This window comes from Dacryopinax primogenitus (genome assembly GCF_000292625.1).
Source record: "Dacryopinax primogenitus strain DJM-731 SS1 chromosome Unknown DACRYscaffold_17, whole genome shotgun sequence".
NCBI lineage: Eukaryota > Fungi > Basidiomycota > Dacrymycetes > Dacrymycetales > Dacrymycetaceae > Dacryopinax > Dacryopinax primogenitus.
In genome coordinates, this window is record NW_024467214.1 from 39,059 (window position 1) to 61,386 (window position 22,328).

The 22,328-nt window shown below is 52.3% G+C and overlaps 6 protein-coding genes across 6 annotated transcripts; 4 read left to right on the forward strand and 2 right to left on the reverse strand.

Moving 5' to 3' along the window:
* Nucleotides 1-657: 657 nt before the first annotated feature.
* DACRYDRAFT_17597 (SPOC domain-like protein) lies at nucleotides 658-3,615 on the reverse strand (the record flags this gene model as incomplete). The annotated part of the gene is made up of 12 exons (XM_040771294.1): nucleotides 658-672; nucleotides 724-886; nucleotides 934-1,359; nucleotides 1,398-1,622; nucleotides 1,676-1,854; nucleotides 1,905-2,135; nucleotides 2,188-2,754; nucleotides 2,815-3,047; nucleotides 3,105-3,236; nucleotides 3,292-3,346; nucleotides 3,396-3,545; nucleotides 3,592-3,615. The coding sequence occupies 12 exons, from the start codon at nucleotides 3,613-3,615 to the stop codon at nucleotides 658-660; spliced, it is 2,400 nt and encodes a 799-aa protein (XP_040625766.1).
* Nucleotides 3,616-3,892: 277 nt separating this feature from the next.
* Nucleotides 3,893-6,778, forward strand: DACRYDRAFT_82624 (aconitate hydratase; the record flags this gene model as incomplete). The annotated part of the gene is made up of 10 exons (XM_040776580.1): nucleotides 3,893-4,239; nucleotides 4,285-4,999; nucleotides 5,049-5,207; nucleotides 5,262-5,444; nucleotides 5,493-5,526; nucleotides 5,573-5,667; nucleotides 5,715-6,044; nucleotides 6,093-6,144; nucleotides 6,193-6,449; nucleotides 6,499-6,778. 10 exons carry the CDS (start codon nucleotides 3,893-3,895, stop codon nucleotides 6,760-6,762), a joined length of 2,436 nt encoding a protein of 811 aa, XP_040625767.1. The 3' UTR covers nucleotides 6,763-6,778.
* Nucleotides 6,779-6,981: 203 nt separating this feature from the next.
* On the forward strand, nucleotides 6,982-11,485 carry DACRYDRAFT_23998 (TIP120-domain-containing protein). Its single transcript, XM_040773499.1, has 16 exons — nucleotides 6,982-7,013; nucleotides 7,066-7,091; nucleotides 7,144-7,287; nucleotides 7,338-7,450; nucleotides 7,499-7,596; nucleotides 7,644-7,821; nucleotides 7,868-8,235; nucleotides 8,283-8,353; nucleotides 8,401-9,898; nucleotides 9,948-10,018; nucleotides 10,067-10,161; nucleotides 10,210-10,313; nucleotides 10,364-10,531; nucleotides 10,583-10,732; nucleotides 10,782-10,997; nucleotides 11,049-11,485. The coding sequence occupies exons 2-16, from the start codon at nucleotides 7,066-7,068 to the stop codon at nucleotides 11,427-11,429; spliced, it is 3,681 nt and encodes a 1,226-aa protein (XP_040625768.1). The 5' UTR covers nucleotides 6,982-7,013; the 3' UTR covers nucleotides 11,430-11,485.
* A 409-nt stretch (nucleotides 11,486-11,894) lies between these two features.
* DACRYDRAFT_69944 (uncharacterized protein) lies at nucleotides 11,895-17,817 on the forward strand. Its single transcript, XM_040775911.1, has 6 exons — nucleotides 11,895-12,212; nucleotides 12,260-13,386; nucleotides 13,436-14,335; nucleotides 14,386-17,395; nucleotides 17,443-17,571; nucleotides 17,622-17,817. The coding sequence occupies exons 2-6, from the start codon at nucleotides 12,270-12,272 to the stop codon at nucleotides 17,755-17,757; spliced, it is 5,292 nt and encodes a 1,763-aa protein (XP_040625769.1). The 5' UTR covers nucleotides 11,895-12,212; nucleotides 12,260-12,269; the 3' UTR covers nucleotides 17,758-17,817.
* Nucleotides 17,818-19,437: 1,620 nt separating this feature from the next.
* On the forward strand, nucleotides 19,438-19,927 carry DACRYDRAFT_24000 (uncharacterized protein). Its single transcript, XM_040773500.1, has one exon. It carries the CDS (start codon nucleotides 19,634-19,636, stop codon nucleotides 19,790-19,792), a length of 159 nt encoding a protein of 52 aa, XP_040625770.1. The 5' UTR covers nucleotides 19,438-19,633; the 3' UTR covers nucleotides 19,793-19,927.
* Nucleotides 19,928-20,436: 509 nt separating this feature from the next.
* On the reverse strand, nucleotides 20,437-22,244 carry DACRYDRAFT_24001 (uncharacterized protein). The gene is made up of 4 exons (XM_040773501.1): nucleotides 22,023-22,244; nucleotides 21,909-21,974; nucleotides 20,943-21,860; nucleotides 20,437-20,893 (listed from the first exon to the last, which is right to left on the reverse strand). The coding sequence occupies exons 2-4, from the start codon at nucleotides 21,951-21,953 to the stop codon at nucleotides 20,615-20,617; spliced, it is 1,242 nt and encodes a 413-aa protein (XP_040625771.1). The 5' UTR covers nucleotides 21,954-21,974; nucleotides 22,023-22,244; the 3' UTR covers nucleotides 20,437-20,614.
* Between the last annotated feature and the right edge of the window lie 84 nt (nucleotides 22,245-22,328).

Genomic DNA, 22,328 nt, shown 5'->3' on the forward strand with positions numbered 1-22,328 from the left:
AGCTCTTCAAAGCAATGAGTTTGGAAAGACAGCAAGACCGTTTGTTGTGCTGGCTGAACCATCCCCGAAACGGCGAGTCATGTGTTTCGCGGTGTTCCATAGAGAATCTCATCCTCTGCGGTCGGCAGCACACCCTCTCTCTAGCACATTTCGCAGCGTCCCTATCGGTGACAGAGCCCAGCTGATTATCCACTTGTTGCGCTTGCTGTCACAAGCATATCATCGCGCAGAAGAAATCTGGAGGCCAGGAAACCCCTACCGAAACTTCCTAGAGGAGATGTGGTTTTTGAATCTGTGTCTTGCCGGATTCCTCTTTTGTGTACGCCCGTGAGTGTCGGCGTGAGAGGATCGATGCCTGATCGTGTGCTACAGCGAGCGGGGTATCCAGTCCCGCGTACGTGGATTTTTGAAGAGATACGCAGGCTGGAAGACTTAGACAACAATCGAGCCCCCTCACCACTCGGCGCTCCGTGGGAAGACATTGAACGCCGAATGACCGCGTTGATGTGGATGAACACCCACTTCCGTGGGACTACGTGGCACATACAGGATCGATAGCATTGTGTGATTGATCGATAGAATGCTTTCCTCTTTTGAGTACGATATAATGCTCCGCAATCATACAAGTAACGTCAAGAATCAGACTGCCCGACAGTCCTATTCCTCAATGAACTAGTGAAAGGATCAGTCGTCATATCACGGAATCAACTGACTGATATTCACCTTTCGAGATTCCTTGTCATTCACTGAGCTCTGACTGCCGTACCCTTCAGCTTCCTTGACGGTGATCCAGCTAATTTTGACCCCTTGCCTCCTGATTAGTGGCCACAGGTCGGGATTCGAAAAGTCCTTCCGCGTCGCTTCTTTTTTCAGATCTATCATGAATCTATAAAAACGTAAGCGGTGCCAGCGCAAAATTCGGAATAGACGCACTGCTGATACGCGTCCACCTCATCCTCTTCCTTTGCCTTGTCTCGCATCGCCTTCATACACTCCAACATCTCCTCGCTTCTTTGCGAGTCCGTTGCCACCTGTAATAAGACGGCCGACATATCTTCCACCGCTTTGCTGACAAGATCTCCCGCTTCAAGCAGTCCCTCGAAGTCTTTCAGCGGAGTCCGGAGGCTGATTAACCTACCTGGCTCCGGGGCAACGGACGGTGAAGGCGTGGGCAATTGTGCGTTGTTTGTATCTTTGCCCTTGCCTTTGGGCGACGTTTTGGCGAGTAGGCTGTTCGAGTCGCCTGTGCCCGTGGTCGCACCGAGGATGTCTTCCACACTTTCGTAGAGATACTCAGGCGCATCCGCCGTTGCGCCGTTTCGACGTTTGCTCACCGCGGCTTTCGGAGGCACTGAAAATCTTGTCAGGAATAAATCATCAGCCAAACATGATAATACTTGCCCTTCTTGATGTTCATCGCCTTCTTCAACCTCTCAATCGCAGGCTTGGCCCGATCCAGCACGTTCTCGGGGGTGGTGAAGTATTTTACAAGCTCTGGGTGAGGCGGAGGCAAGGGATTTTTCTCAGGATCAGCAACACGCGCGCCGTGAAAGAGCGCTTGTTTGATGCGGTGCAGCGCAGGATTGAAAGACAGGGCAGGATCAAACCACGGCGCAGTGTTCCTGAGTAGCATGTGAGCGTAATATTAATCTTTCGGAGAGAAGTGAACACGTACCCCTCCTCGTCCTGCGTGGCATCCATCAAGTCCATAGCATCTACGAAGTCATCCATAGCCGACTGCTGTTCCTGAGTCGGGAGCGTGCTGTGTTCCTTGATCCTTTCCCCGGTCTTCTTATCAAATAAGTCGGTGAGTGAATTGAACTTGTACTTTCGGACATCATCTGCGAACGGCATCTATGTCCTTTGCTTAGTTGTTGCACAGCACGAAGATGGAGACGGCGTACCTGGACGAAAAGTAGACAATCCACGCCTCCCCACTCGACCGATCCCAACGGCTGCGCTTTGCATACGCCAACCTTTGGGTCCGCCCCGTCCCTCCAGACGTAGCGTACGGTCATCATGACACCTTTCTCTGCCATGACTTGGACGATGGCGGAGAATTGAATTTGGGCTTTGGCGGACGTGTCCGAGGGATACACGTAGGATACTTCGCCCAGTGCTTGCTCGCGATGCCACTGTGTGCCTGTTAGCTCTTGATTAAGCATACTACCCATACACTGTGCTCACCTTGGACTCGGGGACAAAGCCGATGACTTCCATTCCTTTCGTTGTCTGCAGCTTCTCAAACTCGCCCTCCTCGCACGGCACCCAGGTGGCGCCATACTTGTACGCCTTGACCAGTTCCTCCTTCTCCACAGGTACCTCTTGGCGCTCGTTCTCAGGCTCTGTCCTCTCCTCATCTTCCTCCCCGCGCATCTCCTCATCCTCCCCCTCGGCCTTGGGCTTGCTCTCTTCCTCCTCCTCTCCCCCTTCGTACACCACGTAATCCGTCTGAAGTCCGACGGCATGCCACGCGCCCCTCCCACCACGCTTATGCAACTTCTTCATGCTGAGTGGCTTCGCCGCGCTTGTCGCTTTAGCCACCTTGATGGGTATCTCGAGGAAGCCCTCTGAGCCAGCGGCCTCGGCAGTTTCACGATCACCAAGTCTCATCCAGGTGGATGCGAGCGTCGACTGCGTGCTCTTGAGCTGTGGTGAGGAGAGAGAGGCGATCGCGAGGGAGATGTTGCCGACCATGCCCAGTCCCTCTGGCAGATGGGAGATGAACTTGTGCCAGAACTCCTCGTTTACTTGCTGCGAGCCGTGTCACCTTTCCGCAATGTTTAAACTTATGTGGTGAAAAATGATACACACCTTGACCTTGCTCTTTCCCTCCTCTACGAACCCGTCTTCTTCGTCATCAAACCCGACCCCAATGATGCTCGTCTTGATCTCCAGCTCGCCAAGCTTCGACGCTGTCCGGTCCCAGTCATCAAAGTTACATTCCGTTTCCCCATATGTGACGAGGGTGATACGGCGTTTCCATGCTTTCTTATTCCCCAGATGTAAGGACTGGGTTTGGATGGCGACGATGAGGGCATCAAGGGCTACAGTGGGGGAATAAAGGTTAGACAGGACATAAGGCAGGAAAGAAAGAAACGGACGCTCGGCAATGGTACCCTCTGGCTTGACGGTCCGCAGCATGTCGATGATCTTTGTTGTCGGCGCCGAGAGGGGCACGAGCTCGACGATGTTCTCGTACCCGTCGTGCTCGTCGTTCACCTTGTTGTTCGTCGCTAGCCCAAATCGTTAGCCACCTCTTCTGTACACCTGAATATGGTAAATGCGTACTATCCGTCCCGAACAGGATCACTCCGCACTCCTCCGTCTTCCTCTCTGTAAAGATCTACATGCACATCAGTCGTTGCGCCTCCGGAATGAGTGACAACGCGCACAAACTCTTGTATTTTCCTAATGACATACTCCAGTGCCCACTCAAGCTTAGTGAGGCCATATCCTTCCTCCGGACTTCCTGAATCCTCGGCAGGAAACATAGGCTCGCCCATGGAGGGGGAGACATCGATCACGAAGATGTTGGAGGTGTACTGGATACATTAGTATTATTTACTGCATGCTTGGTTGGCGGCTTACACCTGCGCGTTCTCTTGGAGGCATATTGGCTGGAGACAATGAAGTGTACACAATGGCTGTTCACTCTGACTTTGATATTCGCCGCGGTAAAGCACGACGCGTGACTGGACGATGACTGGAGGGTCGCGCCTGACTTTTGGCTCGGATAAACAGCGAGAAGATAATCCGGTCAGGGCTCAGTCCACTTTGCACATGCGGGGAATTTTTGGACAACCTCTTCCACCTCCACTGCTTGTTGTTTAGTGTCGTGTGCTTCCTCGCTGCTCAACTTGCTTGTTCACCTTGAGGTTGCGAGGTAAAAATGCTCTCAAGGGCTGCTCGGAGACGTTGTGCGCAGCGTCTCTCTACAAGGGAGAAGCATCAGCGATGCACGTTCGCATCTCATGTCGCCCCGCCTTCCACGGTTGAATACAATGCCCTTCCCCAGCGCGACTGCAGCAGCATAACGCCTTCCTATGCCACTCTCATGCACCGGCTGGTCAGGGCACGGAAAATCCTGGGCGACAGACCACTCACGCTATCGGAGAAGATACTGTATTCGCATTTGCATGATGTGGAACGTAGTTTGGCAGGTGGGGGAAGAATAAGGGGAGAAAAATATCTGTTGTTGAGCCCCGAGAGGGTCGCCATGCAGGATGCCAGTGCACAGTGAGTACTTCATTTTTTCTAGTGCCAGCTGTTAAGTGTTGCTAGGATGGCCCTCCTGCAGTTTATGACCTGCGGTCTCCAGCGTTCCGCTGTCCCCGTCTCAGTCCACTGCGACCATCTCATCCAAGCGCGTGTGGGCGCATCCTCCGACCTCGCATCCGCATTAGACCAATCGAAAGAGGTATTTGACTTCCTCGAATCCGCGTCACGCAAGTACGGTTTCGAATTCTGGAAACCTGGGTCGGGGATCATACACCAGGTCGTGCTGGAGAACTATGCCGCCCCGGGGATGCTTATGCTTGGGACGGATTCGCATACGCCTAACGCTGGTGGGCTGGGGATGTTAGCCATTGGGGTTGGAGGAGCAGACGCGGTGGACGCTATGACTGGCACGCCGTGGGAACTGAAAGCCCCACTTGTCGTGGGCGTGCACCTGAAAGGGAAGATGTCGGGATGGACAACACCAAAAGACCTGATATTGCACCTCGCAGGGAAGCTTACCGTACGCGGCGGCACGGGAAGGATTCTGGAGTACTTTGGTCCTGGTGTGGCTACCCAGTCATGCACGGGTCTCGCGACGATCGCCAATATGGGTGCCGAGGTGGGTGCGACGACGAGCACGTTCCCCTATACCTCTCAGATGAGAGAGTACCTCAAGGCCACGGGGAGGGAAGAGGTGTCTAGGTTCGCGGACGCCGCTGCTCAACATGGCCTGCTGCATCCCGACAAGGATGCCGAGTACGACGAGCTTATCGAGATAGTGCGTTTCTACCCCCGCAGGTGTGAACAACTCATAAATTGGCACGCAGGACCTGAGCGATCTCGAGCCACATATTAACGGCCCTTTCACACCGGATCTTGCTACCCCGATTTCTAAGTTCGGGGAGCTCGTGAAGGAAAAGGGCTGGAAAGACGAAGTGACCGCTGGTCTGATCGGGAGCTGTACGAACAGTTCCTATGAAGATATGGTGCGCTCTTTCTTTGTATATCTATCGGCCTGCAAGGTGCTAACCCGACATTAGACAAGAGTAGCGAGCATTGCCCGCCAGGCTAAGGAAGCTGGTCTTAAGACGAAGATCCCTTTCCTTGTTACTCCGGGATCGGAGCAGATTCGTGCTACGATCGAGCGGGATGGGGTAACGGAGAGTCTGGAAGACGTGGGTGCTCTGGTGCTGGCTAATGCTTGTGGTCCCTGTATTGGCCAGGTGGGCTTTATATGTCGCAAGAAGATGAGAGGCGCTTATGACTTATAGTGGAAACGTGAAGAGCACAAGGGGGAGGAGAATGGTGTGTATTCTCGATGTGATGTAAGATCTCTGCTGATTTCTCGCAGCTATCCTCACCTCTTTTAACCGGAACTTCCGTGGCCGCAATGACGCCAACCCCAAAACAATGAACTTTCTCGCCTCGCCAGAAATTGTCACAGCGGTATGCAGTTTCCCTTGATGGCATGACATTTACCTGACTTGGCCCAGATGTCCTTCGCTGGCCAGCTGTCGTTCAATCCTATGACTGACACCCTGGTCGACGTCTCTGGCAAGCCATTTAAGTTCTACCCCCCTGTGGGGGAGACACTGCCAGAAGTGGGATTCGCCGTTGGCAACCAGGACTATCGTCCGTCTTCTGCCCCTTCACCACAGCCAGACGCGGAGATCTTGATTTCACCCACTTCCACGCGGCTTGAGAAGTTAGAACCGTTCGCGTCACATTTTGGACCGAGCAATCCGAGAGGGGACGAACTCCCTACGATGCAGGTACTTATGAGGGTGCGGGGGAAGTGCACGACGGATCACATTTCTGCTGCTGTATGTGCTTCTTTCCGTCAGTCTGCTTTCGTCTGATTGGTGTTCTAGGGCCCGTGGTTGAAGTATAAAGGTCACTTGACCAACATCGCTGAGAATACTCGTGAGCATTGACTTTGCCACCTCGAAGTCTGCTCAATTATTGGGTTAGTTATCACGGCGGTGAATGACGAGGGCGGCGAGGTGAACGTTGCCATTGACTACGAGCCGGGACAAGACCCAGTCCAGGAGACTATCCCGCACGTTGGCCAGCGGCTCAAAGCTCGCAATCAGCCATGGGCGCTTGTCGTGGACGATAACTATGGGGAAGGCTCGGCGAGAGAGCATGCTGCGCTTCAGCCGCGCTTTTATGGGTGTGCAATGATCGTCGCGAGGTCTTTTGCGCGGATTCATGAAACTAACTTGAAGGTTTGTGGATGGACACTCGTGGCGTTAGATCATACTGAGCGTGCTACAGAAACAAGGCGTACTTCCCTTGTGGTTTGTGGACAAGGATGACTATTCCAAGATAGGAGCCGGTGACCGCATCAACACCATCGGGCTCGATAAAATCATCGCCTGTGATCCTTCCGCACAGGTCACGTTAGAAGTGACAAAACGGGACTCTGGCGAGGTGCTTCAGATCCCTACGAAGCACACGCTCTCGGAAGATCAGATCGCTTGGCTGAAAGCGGGGAGTGCATTGAACTTCATCCGCGAGCAGAAGATGGGTAGATCATAGCCGACTGTAGGATAACTAATAAATGTGAATTGGAATATCCGAAGTTCCCCGCAGTGAACCAACAGACCGGAGCCTGTCCCGACAATCACGGTAGGGGGCGTGCCACGGATCCAAAATTCGTCGCGTGCCACCTGCTTGCCCTATAGCGCCTGTTGTACGCTACACGGTCCACCCCGTCGTTACTACTCTTTCTCCACACTCATTCAACGATGGCGCCGGGATATTACAATGCTGCCCCGCTTGCAGAGAAGGTACGATTATTGAGGTGTTGGCACATGAGATGATGCTGATAGTCTGAAAAAGATGCGGGACGTCGACCCGGACTTGCGGTAGGTGCACACGAGCGGGCCCTAGAGACTACTCTCATATATGCGCGCGTAGATTCATGGCGATGAACGACTTCATTACGGACATGCGGTCAGGAGGGTTGAGCTTTGACACGCAAAGCGAGTCTACGCTCGTAGACGAGGTTTTGAAGCACATGGACGATAGCAACTCGGAGGTGAAGAACTTGACCGTCAAGTGGTACGCTATCACAGCACAACGGCAGCGAGTGGCAGCTCAGTTTCCTACAGCGTGGCCTTGATGATCAAGCTGGTAAGCGAGCAGAAGAAGGAGCTTATCATGAACTCTCTTGTTGGATATCTTGGCGGGAACAAAGACGACGTTCGAGATTTGACCAGTCTGGGTACGAGAAGCGTATAGTCACAGATGCTCAATCTAATCGCATATGTAGCTTTGAAGACGATAACGATGGAGATTCCAACAGTTGGTCCCCTTGCGAACCTTGTAGCAAATACGCTCGTCCCGCAACTGCTTGTCATACTCAAGAACGTGTGTTACTCAATTTTGCTCTCTGACGTCTGCTAAGCGCTCGATAGCCCAACACCAAACCCGAACTCATCCTCGAGTCTCTGACTGTTCTCACAACCGTACTATCACGACTATCTGCTCCCTTGACCAAGACTCCCGACCAACTGCAACAAGCATTTGACATTCTTCGGAATCTGCTGGACCACTCGCGTGTCGCTGTACGGAAGCGTGCGATCGTTGCCTTAGGTAAGGTGACTCTTCATTTCTTCAGAATTATTCTGATGTCACTCAGCTAATCTCATTCCCCTTACATCACCGAAAACATTCCAACCATTGTTAGAAGCCCTTTTGACAGCGTTCTCCAACCCTGCCATATCCGTTTCTCAACGAACTACCGCTGTCCAACTACTCGCGGCGGTTGGTCGGCATGCTCCAGATCGACTCGCGCCCTCTGCCCCAGCAATCGTCGAGTCACTCATTAGTGCTCTGGAAAGCGGCGCTAAGGATGAGGATGAGGAGTCAGAAAGGAAAGAGATGGAGGAGCTCAAGGAAGGTGCCTTGCAGGCTCTGGAACAGCTTGTCTTGGGTTGCGGCAAAGAGGTGACACCGATGTTGGTGCAGATATGTGCGGTAGGGGTAGAGTTGATGAAATATGACCCCGTGGGTTTGGCAGCAGTCTTTGGCGAAACACTGTTGACTTGCTATAGAACTACGCAGGGGATGCTATGGACGAAGATGAGGACGAGGTGGAGGAAGATGAGGAAGTGGATGACGAGGAGTGAGTTCATGTCTTTGCGTCTCGCATCTATTGACTCGATAATGTAGGTATGATGATGATGAGGACACGTCATACAAAGTACGACGAAGTGCGCTGAAAGTGCTCCTTGCTGTCATTGGCACTCGACCAGAGTTGCTGCAAACGCTATACAAGTCTGTTGGGCCCGCGCTCGTCTCTCGCTTTGCCGATAGGGAAGAGAGCGTAAGGATCGAGGTCTGGGCGACGCTCACCGCGCTTGTGAAGCAAGCTGGCGTATATGGCTCCGAAGGCGGCTCTCCTCGACCTGGCAAAAGGAAACGTGAGGAAGAGGGTATGGAGGTGGTGGAGGACGAAGGTGGTTTATCTCAGCTCCGGCAGCTAGTACCAGCTGCGACCAAGTCCCTGCTCAAACAGCTCACGTCGAAATCAAATGCTGCGACGCTCACGTCTGGCTTCACCTTGCTACAAACGATAAACGCTACTCTTCCAGGGGTGCTCGCCCCATTCTCCACCCCTCTTCTTTCCCTCATGGCCAAGCTGCTCAGTGGCCCATCTGGCTCTCGAACTCCGGAGTTGACTGCACAGTTGCTGCAGTTCCTTACCCAGTTCTTCGCTGCAAGCCCACCTCGGTCTTTCGGCGAATCCCTCAATACTGTAGCACCTGCATTGCTCAACCTCCTTGGGGATCGCTTCCCTCGTGTAGCTGGTGAAGCTTTCCGTGCGGCAGGGGAACTTGTCAAGGCTGTCAAGATGCTTCCTCCAAGTCATCTAGCGAAGCGATACGCGGAGCGCATATATACGGAGACCGTTCGTCGCCTGAACATCGCTGACACGGACGCATTCGTCAAAGAGCGTGCTCTGGAGTTTTTGGGCGACGTCGTTAGCGCTGCTGGAGAAGTTGCCAAAGACGATCAGTGGATGAACCTTCTCCGAGCTAGAGGCGAGATGCAGGCCATCGGACTGCATGTTGTCGAGCGTGTTGTACGCGATGGTGCTGATGGAGTTGACAAAGCGAAGTGGGAGGCATGGCTCGACGAAGACGTCGATTGGTGTTTGGGTGTTATAAGGCGTGGTCCTCGAAATCAGCGCGTAGAGGGATTCCCTTGTCTTCAGCAACTGCTCAAGCGCAAAGGTGCCTCTCTTGCTCCCGAAACGGCAACTCAAGTGATTCAAACACTTACTGCACACTTGGTGGACGACGATCTCCTTGTCCTTTCGCTGTCCCTGTCCACGCTCACCCTTACCCTCACCGTCTTGCCCCTCGCCTGGCAGACTGTTGAGCAGACCACGCTCTCTCGCATCTATTCGCTAGCGCTCTCAGGTATCTCCGGTTCGGTCGAGCCCCTGCTCGCGTTCATCGCCGCACTCGTGCGAGCCGACAACCAGATTGCAAACCACATTGTGCAGAACCTACTTATCCAATCTACCAAGGGACAGATGGGAGACAAGGCAGGCAAGGGTGCTATGGCTGGATACGCGACCGTGGCGAAATGTATCGCGGTATGCGTACGGGGAAGCCCGCAGGATGCTGCTGGTGTGATCACCACGTTCGCAAAGCCGCTTCGAGTATGCATGGTTTGCTGATTTTTGTCTTTCTATTCTGAGCACTTGTTAGACTGGAAAGAAGGAGAATGATTCGGCAGTCGTTTTGGCCTTACTGACCTTGGGCGAGATTGGGCAGTTCGTGTACGTTCGAGTCCATCCCATCTTTTTCGTACCTAACTGGAAGTACAGGGATATGTCTGATCAACCAGATGTCTTCAACCATTCTCTTAATCTCTTCAGATCGTCCTCTGAACAAGTGAGAATAGCGGCATCGTCCGCGGTTGGTGAGTTCTCTCTGTTCTTTTCATTTCACGATAATAATGTCATGTCAGGGGGCATTGCTGTTGGAAATATCCAGATGTTCCTTCCTGTCATCGTCCAGGCTTTACAAGGAGAGGAACACAGTCGGCTGTCCGCTTTGCATGCTCTTCGAGAAGTGAGTCATAACCTCTGACACCTATGTTCACCCCTCACATGATGAGCAAGGTCGTCACACATGGGCCCAGGCATCAGCTTGAGCATATGGCGGACCAGTTATGGGAGCCTCTGTTTGCTAGTACTACGAGCGAGGACGAAAGCTTGAAGAACATCGCTGCTGCATGCTTAGGCAGGCTCACCACAACCTGCCCTGCCCGCTTCTTGCCCCGTCTTCAGGTAGGTTATTTTTCCTGTCTCGCAGGAATATTGGCCCATTGACTTCTTCAGGCTTCCATGGCGCGTGAGAATCCTCCCGCGGTCAAGGCTGCCGTGGCAACCGCTATGCGTTATGTTTTCATGGATAACACGCAAACCTACGACGATTTACTACAGCCTATTATTTCGCCTTATTTCACGCTTCTTCGTGACACTGATATCGTGAGTTCCTATGTCATGGCGCAGTTCCAGGTCTGACTGGCCATCGCAGAATGTGCAACGCCTCGCAATTGTTTCTCTGAATGCCGCAGCCCGTCATAAATCCCACCTCGTTCGCCCACACCTCCCCAATATCCTGCCAGATCTTTATGCCCAAACTCATGTCCGCGATGAATTGGTGCACACTGTGGTCATGGGACCATGGAAGCATCAAATCGACGACGGTTTAGAAGCCCGCAAGGCAGCTTACGAAGCTATGTATACCCTCGTGAGCAGGGTCCCAAATTGATACTGGATACCGCTGACAAAGCATATTCAGTTGGACACCTGCCTTGGTGCTATAGACCTGCAAGAGTACATCAATCGTGTCATTGCCGGTTTAAGCGACAAGGACGAAATCAAGGCGCTCTGCTATATGATGCTTTTCAGACTGTCGCAAGTCGCACCGACTGCCGCCGTCCAGCGCCTTGACCAGATATCCGTACCCCTCGAAGACACCATGAAAGCGCCTGCAACTACGAAGGATACGGTGAAGCAGGATTTGGAGAGGGCGACCGAATTGCAGCAGAGCGCTGTCAGGGCCCTAGCTGCTTTGGTGAAAGCTGGTGGTCTGGGACACTCAGCACGGTTCGACGTGGTGGTGGAGAACACGAAGAAGGGGCCTCTTTCTCATGATTTCAATGAGCTTGTGTCGAAATGAATGGTAGTCGGTGGCCAGTGTGCTGATGAATAATGTATTAATGGATGAATCCAAGCTTTGCTGTTTAGACTTGCATTTATGCCAGCACAGGCCAGTCAGTAAACGCGCAGATAACGCGTCGGGTGCAGAGAGAGAAACCCTCGAGAACATACACGCGCCACTTCCTGCAGGCATCCACACCTTTGAACAATAACCACCAACGACGCATATATCTTCATCTAGAGGACTTGGTAACTGCTCTTAACCTTGACGGTCTCTCGTTTGTTGTATGCAACCTCTCATGTCTGGTTTCTTATCTCGTTTCCGACCAACTCAACCGTCTGCGTCCTCCCAGCCGACTGGCACAATTTCGCACACGACCCCATCTGCAAACGCACCATCAGGCAACATCAACACCCATTTCCTACCCGACCCTTCTCGCTTTGGCCCCAATGGATATACACCACCAACGTATACTAGCCCCCCACTCGGACCCATTCCTACCGGCGTAGTCCTGTTGCGAAACAGACTCAACACACTCCCCAACTCGAGCTGGTACAGATTTGCGCCAGAAACGAGGCTCCTGGTGCTCAAAGAGCTTTGGAGCAGCTTCTGGGGACCATTTGGATCATGGTTCGACGATGATAACGACGACATCAAGGAGTGCTTTGAGTTGGAGGGCAGTCTGACTAAAGCACAGAAGAAGGTGCACTCCGGCGTTGTGGACGAGGAGAGGGAAGTCGTAGGAACTGGCAAGTGCTGCGAATATATATTTGAAAAGGGGGACGTTGGGTATCGTTGCAAGTGCGTATTACGATGTTTGTATGGATATGCATCTGACCTTTTCACAGGGATTGCGCGATGGACGATACTTGCGTCATGTGCTCTCGATGTTTCGAGGCCTCGGATCATATAGGCCATATTGTTACCTTCCATGTTGCGCATCATGCCGGTGGGTATTGCGACTGTGGGGAAAATGAGTGCTGGCGCATCCCATCAACCTGTCGACTGCATTGTGCCTCGTCTGAGCCCAGCACGGGCCCCTCACTTCCGGGCGCTTACATTCCCACGGACGCGTTCAACTCAGCCCTGCCATCATCTGGTAGTCAAATACCTGAAGGCTTGCGACAATGTATGGTCCATACTGTCGCGTTCGCCATTGATTATATGCTGGATGTGCTTGACCTTGCTCCTGATGATACTGCTTCCCCAAACACCGAGGCCGACATTACCAAATCCTCGACCAGCGACGCTCTCGCTGCCAGCGTTTTTGGTTCCCCAGCAAGTAATGGCATTCAATCTCCCTTTGCTCCTTTTAGCACGTCACCGACACGAACCAATCCTGCAGCCGGTTTGTTCGGGACTTCACCACCCACTTCACAGCCGCCAGGCACAAGACCTGACGTGCAGTATGCTGTCGTAGTATGGAATGACGAAAAACACAGCTTTCAAGAAGTTATCGACGTATTACAGGATGCAACAGGTTGTGATCTAGACACTGCGAAACAATGGACGAGCCGGATTCATACGATGGGCCGTGCTATTATTGATCGGTCGAATGATCCTGCGCGAGCTCTGTACATCGCGAGACAAATTGCTCTTGTGGATCTCGGAGTCACCGTACGACGCGCATCGGACACATTCAGAGAAGAGGTCGCCGCTACCATCATCGAATGGCTGGTCGACTTAACTACCGCCCGACTCGGTGGCCATTCCCACGCAACCCGCGAGATTCTGCTGCAGGCACTGTTTGCTCCCCGCCCGATGTCTAGCAGTGCCCTTTCTGCTCATGGACAAGCCGCTGCTTTGGGAAACCACTTTGTCGACTACGACGGTTTGCTGTCCAAACGTATGCCCCTTACTCGGATCGAATACGGATTCTGTTACCACACGAAATTATGGAGGGGACCCAGGTTGATGCTGAAGCAAGTCTATGTCAGCCTGTTCAGAGTGTCCCCCACCGTTCGTGTCCACATGGGTATGTCCTCCGTTTGCACTTTAGGACTCTAATTGATGATGTACCATAGCCACGTTGTACGCACAAGTATATCACAACATCGTCAACGACTACCTTCTCGTAGATCGAGAAGCGGAAACATCCATGCGTACCTTTTCCGACCAGCTCTTTTCCGTGCCTACCGTCGCATATCGCCTCGTCGGCACGACTCCTCTCCCGCAGCGCATCCTCGGTTTGCTCATGTCCTTCTTCACCAACCAACTTTCCGACGGTGGAAAATGTGTTCTCCTTCCCCCCCGACTGAACGTTGAACCGGACGTCAACTCGTTCCCATTCCGATCCAAACGCTTCATGCCGTTGTTCAATGACATGCGCGCCCTTTGCGCTGCTAGTCCTATCGCTGCGTCAGGGGACAGTGCTGCCCGCGTCCTTATCACCGACTTTAAGCTCCTTGGTGCCATGTGCGACCTGTGTGACATGTTTTCTGGCATCAATCCCAATACGCGACAGGCGCAGGCTCACGTTGAGTACGAGACGGACGCGTGGGTGAGCGTGTTTAACGTCATGCTGTGCCTCGCCCGGTTGATAAGGGCATTCGGCGAGATGTATGCGCAGACCCAAGCAAAGGATCTGTCAATGTATTATCAAGCCATCGCCTACACACTCCAGCGGGCCTTGGTAGTATCCAAAAAGCACCTGGAGATTTCCGGGCGAGCCAAGACTGGACTTGGCAACTTCCATCAAGTAGCATTTGGAGGTCCTACCAAGGAGCTAGTGCGATTTGACGTAATGGAGGGATATGTCAGCTTCCATCATCCTCTTCATTGGTTCCTCGCCGAATTGCTCAAACACGTCAAGTTGCTGGGGGACGAGTCCATGGCGCAGGCTGAATACGGCAGTCTCCGTACCCTGGTGCTGTCCAAAGTCGAGGGCCACAATTTCTTGGTGATCATTGAATTCCCACTACGAGGTATCATGTTTTATCTCTTTCATATAATTAATGTACTGACTGTAAGCCAGTGCTTGCCATGGTGGCTCAGGTTCGCTCTGGTCTGTGGGTTCGCAATGGGTTCGCAATTCGGGGACAGTTAATTCACTACCGCGACTTCATGCTTCGGGAGCTGTGCTACGATCAAGACCTCTTTTTGGTTCAATGTGGCCTTGCTCTTCTTGAGCCGCAGCTGGTTCTCACTTCTATCATCGACCGATTCCACCTTCTCGCATGGTTCTGTGGCCGAACGGCGCACGATAAGTATGATAGTGGCCAGCTTGGTACGATGCTTGAGGAGTTTTTCTATGTGCTTCTCTTCTGTCTGGGTGAGATGTGCTTCGTCAACGGTCTCACAGAACCGGAACAAACTCGACGCGAGGTCATCCATGCTCTAGCTCTTGGACCCTGCAGCTACACCGAATTGACTAAGCGGGTGACAGACCGAATTATGGAAGCAAAGTCTTTCGAGAGGAGTCTGATGGCAGTGGCGCACTACAAACCACCAGTGACGCTCAGCGATGTCGGCACGTACGAGCTGCATGACGAATTCTTCGACACAGTAGATCACTTCTACTTCCACTACACGAGGAATCGGCGCGAAGAGATCGAGGGTATACTCAAAGCTCGCCTGAAGAAAGAAACCAATGTCGATAACCCCGTACTGGTACCTAAGCCATTGAACATCAAGCGAAATGGACCGTACGCAGGCATTTCCGCCGTCTTCGCCAGCGAGATCCTCGTTCAAGTTCTCTTCTATGGTCTCAGCAACTTCATGCCCACCTTGACAGTTCCGGCAAGCTCTATGCCGACGTATGCCGATGTTGTCATTGATCAGACGTTGCACCTGATCATGTTAGCACTCGTTGAAGCACCAGAATACTTTCCTGAGATAGCCGCTCGCAAGACCTTTACCAATCGTCAGACTCTCGTCACGGTCCTTTGTGCGCTGGAAACAATGGATCGGTTCAATACCTTTCATCCACGAATCACGTGGTGCTTGGATGTTTTCCAACGACACACTCCGAACGAGCTGAAGCACCGACGGCATGACGACGATGGAACTTCACGGGCAGAGGAATTGGAGGCTGCGAAGAAACGCGCAGCGAAAGCACGACAAGAAGCCATCATGAAGCAGTTCCAGGTGGCTCAGCAGACGTTCAAGCTTAATAATCTAGACAATGAAGAGGATGGCGATGATGCCCTAGATGACTTTGATATGGACTATATGGATGATGAGGAGCCGCAAAAATCTATCGGGACTTGCATCGTCTGCCAGGAAGATCTCACTCCAGAAGCGGCATTTGGACTGCTTTGTTCAGTCATGCCAAGTCGGGCGATTCGTACAACGCCCCCGCACAGCGTTGAATGGCTCGAAGATGCTCTAAGTGCTCCCTTGTCTTTGGATCGCAACGTTCAAACATCACCTGTTAGTCCCATGCCGTCAGCCCGGAAAGGCAAAGGACCTCAGATCGCGGATTCGAGCAATGACGAGAAGTGTGCTTTCTTCCCTCTCGGAAACACCAGATACGGTCTATATGCGTCCGTTTGCGGTCACATGATGCATGTGAAGTGCTTCAACGCTTACACCGATTCTGTCGAACATCGACAAGCGCACCACAGCACGCGAAACCACCCCGAAAACATCTCCCGCAGGGAGTTCGTTTGCCCGCTGTGCAAGAGTTTGGGCAATGCGCTTCTGCCTGTGCAGGATTTCGACTGGAGCGAGACGTATCACCAGGGAACCAATATGAATTTGTCTGATTGGATTCGCCTACAACAGACGAACCTCCTCCGACAATATCAAGATCGCTCGTTCGACAGCATTCTTTGCAGCAACAGCACCGGAGAGTTCAGTTGCTGGAATACAGATGATTCTGCTCTGACCCCTGGTTATGGACTCATTGATGGCGATTGGCAATTGAGCGAGACCATACAGACGATAACTCAGTTCTACGGCAACTTGACGAAGCATCTGAGACGACGCCTTCTGTCACCACATCCTGGTGACGACATCGGTGCATATCTACCAGACGAACTTGTAGTCTACACCCTTTCGATGATGGAAATCGCCGTGCGAGGCGAAGGGGAAGCTAACAAAACCATCGCGGATTGTCTTACAGAGCGACAGAGCCGAGTCATTCGAGGGCTGGTATATATGCTCCGTACCCTCTCGAATAGACCGAATCCTGCTGCTCTTGACGGTGCTCGACAGCTATTTACTCGGGCAATCTGCATGCGCATTCTTCCCGACTGGGCGAGAGAGAGGTCTCTGAATTCGCCGATGCTACTCCGCGATCCTCTTACCATCCTCGTGGAAACTGCTGCCATTGCTCCTGAGATGTTGCACTACATCGTCGTTCTAGTGTACCACGCAGCTCTGATGCGCGCGTCTATAGCGACCGTATTGATGCTGAATCGACTGCCTGGTCGGCCGCAGATTCCGGTGGATGGACCGTACCAGGAGATTTTCGGGACGTACACCCAATATATCCCTAGCCTCGTACGTCATTCACCACAGCTGCAACAACTTGCAGAGTATACGTTGGTATCTTTTGGCACGGATCGATTTCGGCAATTACTGTACTCGTACACTCTTCCTTTCCTACGCAGGGCAGCCATTCTATTACGAGTGGTGCGGCCCTCACGTTTCGGCCCCAAGACGATCACAAATCCACAGCAATCCGAATACGAACGGCTACTAGACTTGATGAACATCCCTGCACCCAGCCGACTGCACGAGTCCGAAGCACTGACAACTTTAATGGACGGCTGGACCGGACATTACTGCTCATATTATTCCTTCCGACCTGACCATTTCGAAATCAGACAGGAGCATCCTGCTGTCTATCGACTCACCCGTCTACCCGCAAGACTGGATACCCTGTATCACAAACCTCAACGCTTTCTGTGTATGCGTTGTCGCACTGTGCCAAACGATCCCGCCATTTGCATGTTCTGTGGTACCGTATGTTGTGTACAGAGTTTTTGTTGCTCGGATTCTATAGCAGAGGCAGGAGAGTGCAACATGCACATGAGAGAGTACGTGCTGTCCATTACCGAACTCGTGCTTCCTAACATCCCTTTAGCTGCGGCGGCATTGTTGGCATGTTCTTCCTCGTCAAGAAGTGTGCGATTCTGTATTTACACGCTGGGAATGGTTCATTCGTCCATGCCCCGTACGCCGACGAGCATGGAGAAGTCGACTTCAATCTAAGGTATGCCGTATATCTTTTGAACCGAAGTTGTAGGCGCTCACACTTTACAGACGGGCACGACTACAACACCTCCACACCATGCGATATGAGGACCTGCGTAAGCAGTGGCTGACGCACGGCATCCCCGCGATTGTGGCTCGCAAATTGGAAGGGGCGATCGACCATGGAGGCTGGGGCACTCTGTAAGGTTTCTCAATTGTATTACCGTGTATCATGACTGTATCCCAAGTGATATCACGCATCAAATACCATGCAATCAATACTGTGCATTCAAGTGAGAATGTAATTTGTGTGATTCACTGGGCAACTTTCACCGCATGGAGAATGTAGCAGGAAGCAGTACGACCAACTTTTTCTTGGTGCAAGCTGGAAGTATGTCGATATTAGGAGTCGTCTCACGAGCCCGTTGTTTCATAAGAGCGTCCTCTACATCCGGCACACGTTTCGGTTACACGACGTTGGTATCATCATTGTGCCCCTTTCTCCTTATCGACGTAGGTCTTGCTCACGCGGGTGGGGCGACGGTTTCGGATCCACGAGAATTGTAAAATATAGATTTAGAAGCAGGAACCCCAGGAAGCCCAGAGGGCTGTTTCTCTCGAGTTCTAACCCCACTCACGTGATTTGTCCTCCTGTCACTCCAACAATGTTAGCCGAACAACTTCCTCACGCCCTTTCATCAACAACAACAGGAGAATATGCTTGTGACCCATGCTTTCCACCGTTGAGTACGGATGTCGAGATTGATAAATCACTCGAACAGTGGTCCAACAGCGACAGGAGTGCGATTACCGACTCGGACGATGAGCGACTCCTTAATCAATATCGAGAGCCGGACAACGGACTTGAATGGGGCGACGAGGGCACTTTCGTTTGTGAACCGGACCGTGACCGATTTGCCAGCCTATGGAAAGAAGTTGAACCCATCGCGGCTAGGAAGGGATATGCCCTGGACATAATGGAATATGTTGAAGGGAAGGGACGTTCAACAACTGTAGAAGAGCTCATTTCAAGGGTAAGCACTCGTATTCAGCTCACCCACTCCGTTTTCGATGATTGACATATCGTTTCAGAGTGGTTTGGCTATTCCGGCTACCAAAGATGGTCGCTTTTACTTTGTCAGGAGCATGGGAAAGCACTCGGAAGAGCACAAGTGCATACTTCGACTGCTCCAGTATATTCCTTCAGAATCCCCCATGGCACCACCCGTCGACATATTTGAAGGACCAAGAGACCGCGTGTATGTGGTCATGGACAAGCTGAAACCGCACTGGCTGGCAGAGCCGCACACAGTCGAGGGCCAGACGATGTCCGTTGAGTATTTCTTGCACACAGTCACTCGCATGCTGCAGGCACGTCAGTATATAAAAGAGCACCAGCCCCAGACTTAGCCTTCCCAGAATCTAGCACGGATGCATGCAGCAGGCGTCGCTCATTTGGTATAGTTCTCTCAATCATGTCATAAGTGTCAACTGATTTAGAGTCCAGGATATTCGCCCAGACAACGCGATGCTCGACAGCGATGACCTCCCAGTTTTTATCGACTTTGGAGAGAGCGTTGTAGTTGGAGACGAGCCCACGAAGCCGCTGTGCATAGTGCCTTGGTCTGGTACCAGGCTCATTGCCTCGACCTTCGGATTGGGTTATCAAGCACCGCAACGAACCGCAGACCAACCTTCGACGGTCGCGCGGATGATGTTCATGCAGTGGACATCTTCCTGGAGCGCTGCTTTTTTACGACTCCCTCCCAGAAGGTCCATCATCTGTCTTGCTTAACAAAGTGGTACCCGACTGAACTCGTATCGCAGGATATTGTGCAACAGCTCCTCCCTGGGTTCGCGTCGCTTCAGAAGAAAATGGTACAGAAAGAGGAGTCGCTCAGGACCACAGCAAGTCAGGCTTATGATGAATGGGTGACCATGCTCTCTGCTTTGCCCCTGCTCAGCACATCGACACTGAGGCTACCGTACTGAGCAAGTTGATTTATTTCAGTATAACCAGAAAATAGGGAAAAGGCAGACAAGATTCCAAGCGGACAAGATTCTTGGCGGATTAGGGCGCTATGGCGGACGAAAGCACTGGACTGGATCGCTCGGACCTGATTCTCCCCATTGGTTATGTATGGACGCGTTCTTGGGACGATGATGAGGACGAGACTGCCGTTGTGCACCCGGAAACTGTGCGATGGGTACGAGGGACGTTCTTCTTGTGTGACTCTTAATCGTGCCTCTATCGTCGTTCCCCTCCTCTCAGATTGTTAATACTGTAGGCTTCCGAAGGACAGCGTTTCGCGGTATGAAGTTGTTAAGAGGTTCTTCGGTCCATGTCGTACCATAGCGAATAATGTGAATACCGTTCTGATCTGAATACGAAGTATTAGTGGTATCGTGTCTGGTGCAGGATATTGCTTAGAATACGGCGTATGACACAGAACCATATAATTGAGAAGCGTTTCCCAGTCTCCAATCTCAATCGCACTTCCCAGCTTGGGAGCGACAATGGCAGTGAAAAATACTTTGGACAACTCGATGTAGGCTTGTTTCATCACCAACCTGCACGTACCAACACGCATCACGTGTCAGGAGGACCACCCACTGTTCGCAACCTCGACTTTCTTGGTTCGCGTTAACGCCCACTCCGTTAGTTAGTTGCTTTGTTATCATTAAAGATACCGGAAATGAACAGGTATCAATCGAGAGTGAGAGACCGAAAAAAACCTGAAGGATTTGGGTATCTTCGTCTGGTCTCTGTCTTAATTCCAGATTCGCCTTCAATTGATCTCACAGGCTGGGCAAATGAGTTCTTACACAACGCCTTACGACACACAATTACACCAAGCAGCACGAAGGCCTTCACTTAGATGCTCAAACAGGTTGAATAGTCATATTTCAGGGCAGGTGCGCAAGAGTGGGGAGACAACATAGTCAGTACGGAGCAAGTCAAAAGCAAGCAGAATAAGGCGACGGAGAGGCGAACGATCAACAGTCCGGATCAGGAGAGCATACATATGTACATCACACTGCTTCGGGGTGTGCAACGTCGCTCACTCTTCCTCATCATCATCCGCCTCCTCAAGCCACTTGAGGAACGGCTTTGCGGCCAAGCGGACTTTCTTGCTCGTCTCCTTATCAACGTACTTCTTGCTGACGTGGGTGCCCCACTGGGTGACAGTCTCCTCCTGGATCCAGTCATCGAGGTACCAAGCCATGAGGATCTTGGGCACCTGCGGGATGAGGTCTGGGCGGTCGAGTCCGACGTAGCGCTCCAGGCCGCCGAGGAGAGACTTCTCAGCCTTGTCACTATCTTTCATGGCGATGATGAGCTACAGCGCGGTTAGCACAGTTCAGGTAAGAAAAGAAAGGGATCCGTACCTTCTTAATTGCCGGAGTCCAGCGTTTGATCATCTTGCTCTCAGGCACGACGGGCGGATTGTCCTCGGAGAACAGATACTCGCCGATAGTCTGCATCGTCTTGTACTTCTTGTCGATGCCGAGCTGCTGGGCCTTTTTGTAGAGGTCGACAGAGGTGATGTCTTCATCCTCACGATTCTCAAGAAGCCACGTCTTCAGATGGTAGTAGGGAGAATCAGTGTCTTCCGCTTCTTCGTCGTCGTCATCTCCGCCAATGACAAGAGAGGACTTGAAGGCGCCTTCGATGGAGGCGGTGCGGGCCTTAACAGCCTCGGGCGAGGTGTCAGCGGACCAGTCATCGCCAAGCCCAGACTTTTCGTGCACTGCAGGCAGTTCCGCCGCCTCGGCGTTGATCCTCTTAGTCAGTTCATCGTCTGACCCCTCTCCGTCGTCGCCGGGCGATGCGTCGGCGTCTCCATTCTTGCCGTTCGCGGCGGCGTCGCCATTCCCTTTCTTTTCCTTCTTAGACTTCTTAGGCGGGTTCTTGACGATGTAGGAACTGAGCCGGTGGCGCATGTCGACGTTGGTGCGCTGCCCGCAGGCCTTGCAATCGCGCACGATCATTTCGTCCTTGGTGACGATGAGGTCTGTCTCTGGATTCTTGCAGCTTCCGCACAAGACGTATTTATCGATGAATCCATCGAGGAGCTCGCGCAGGCGCTCAGACTGGTGCGCGCCGTTGACGATGAAGCGGTCGGCTTTGGAGTCGTACATCGTCTGTGCGCCGAGCTCGGACCCAAAATACTTGGTGGGGTAAATAGGCGGGCGGCTGAGAGCACGAGCAACATCCGGGATATTCGGCAGGACAGTCTTAATTCCATTTCCTTTGCCCTCCACCTTAGTGAGAAGGATGGGCATGCGGTAACGGTAGAATTTATCCTAATGCGGTGGTTAGAATGGGCACGTGTACAAAGGCGAGTGACTCACATCGACATCCCGGCGAATGTTAACAATGCCAGCAGCTTGAGCCATGTTGTGCAAAAGATATTAACGCTGTTGTTTATCAGTGTAAATGAAAGAGATTCGTGACGAAAGACTCACGGTATGGAGGGGCCGCTTTCTACTACTCACTCGTATACGAAATTGCGTACAGGGACGATCGTGGTCGGATAGTTTCGAAACGGACAAACGCATGAAGCAGTCGACGCTTTCCAGACTGAATAGGTGGTCGATGTTGGCCAGGGTACTACAAGGACAAGAACTGTCAAGTAGAATATTTGTTAAATGTACTAAGCAAGCACAAGCAAGAGGCGCAGCGTTGAGATGATGGCGGTAGGAGAACAAGTGACACAGACGGCTGTCCCCGCGCTTTACGTGTAGGAAGCGGAGGCAAATTTTACCTTTTTC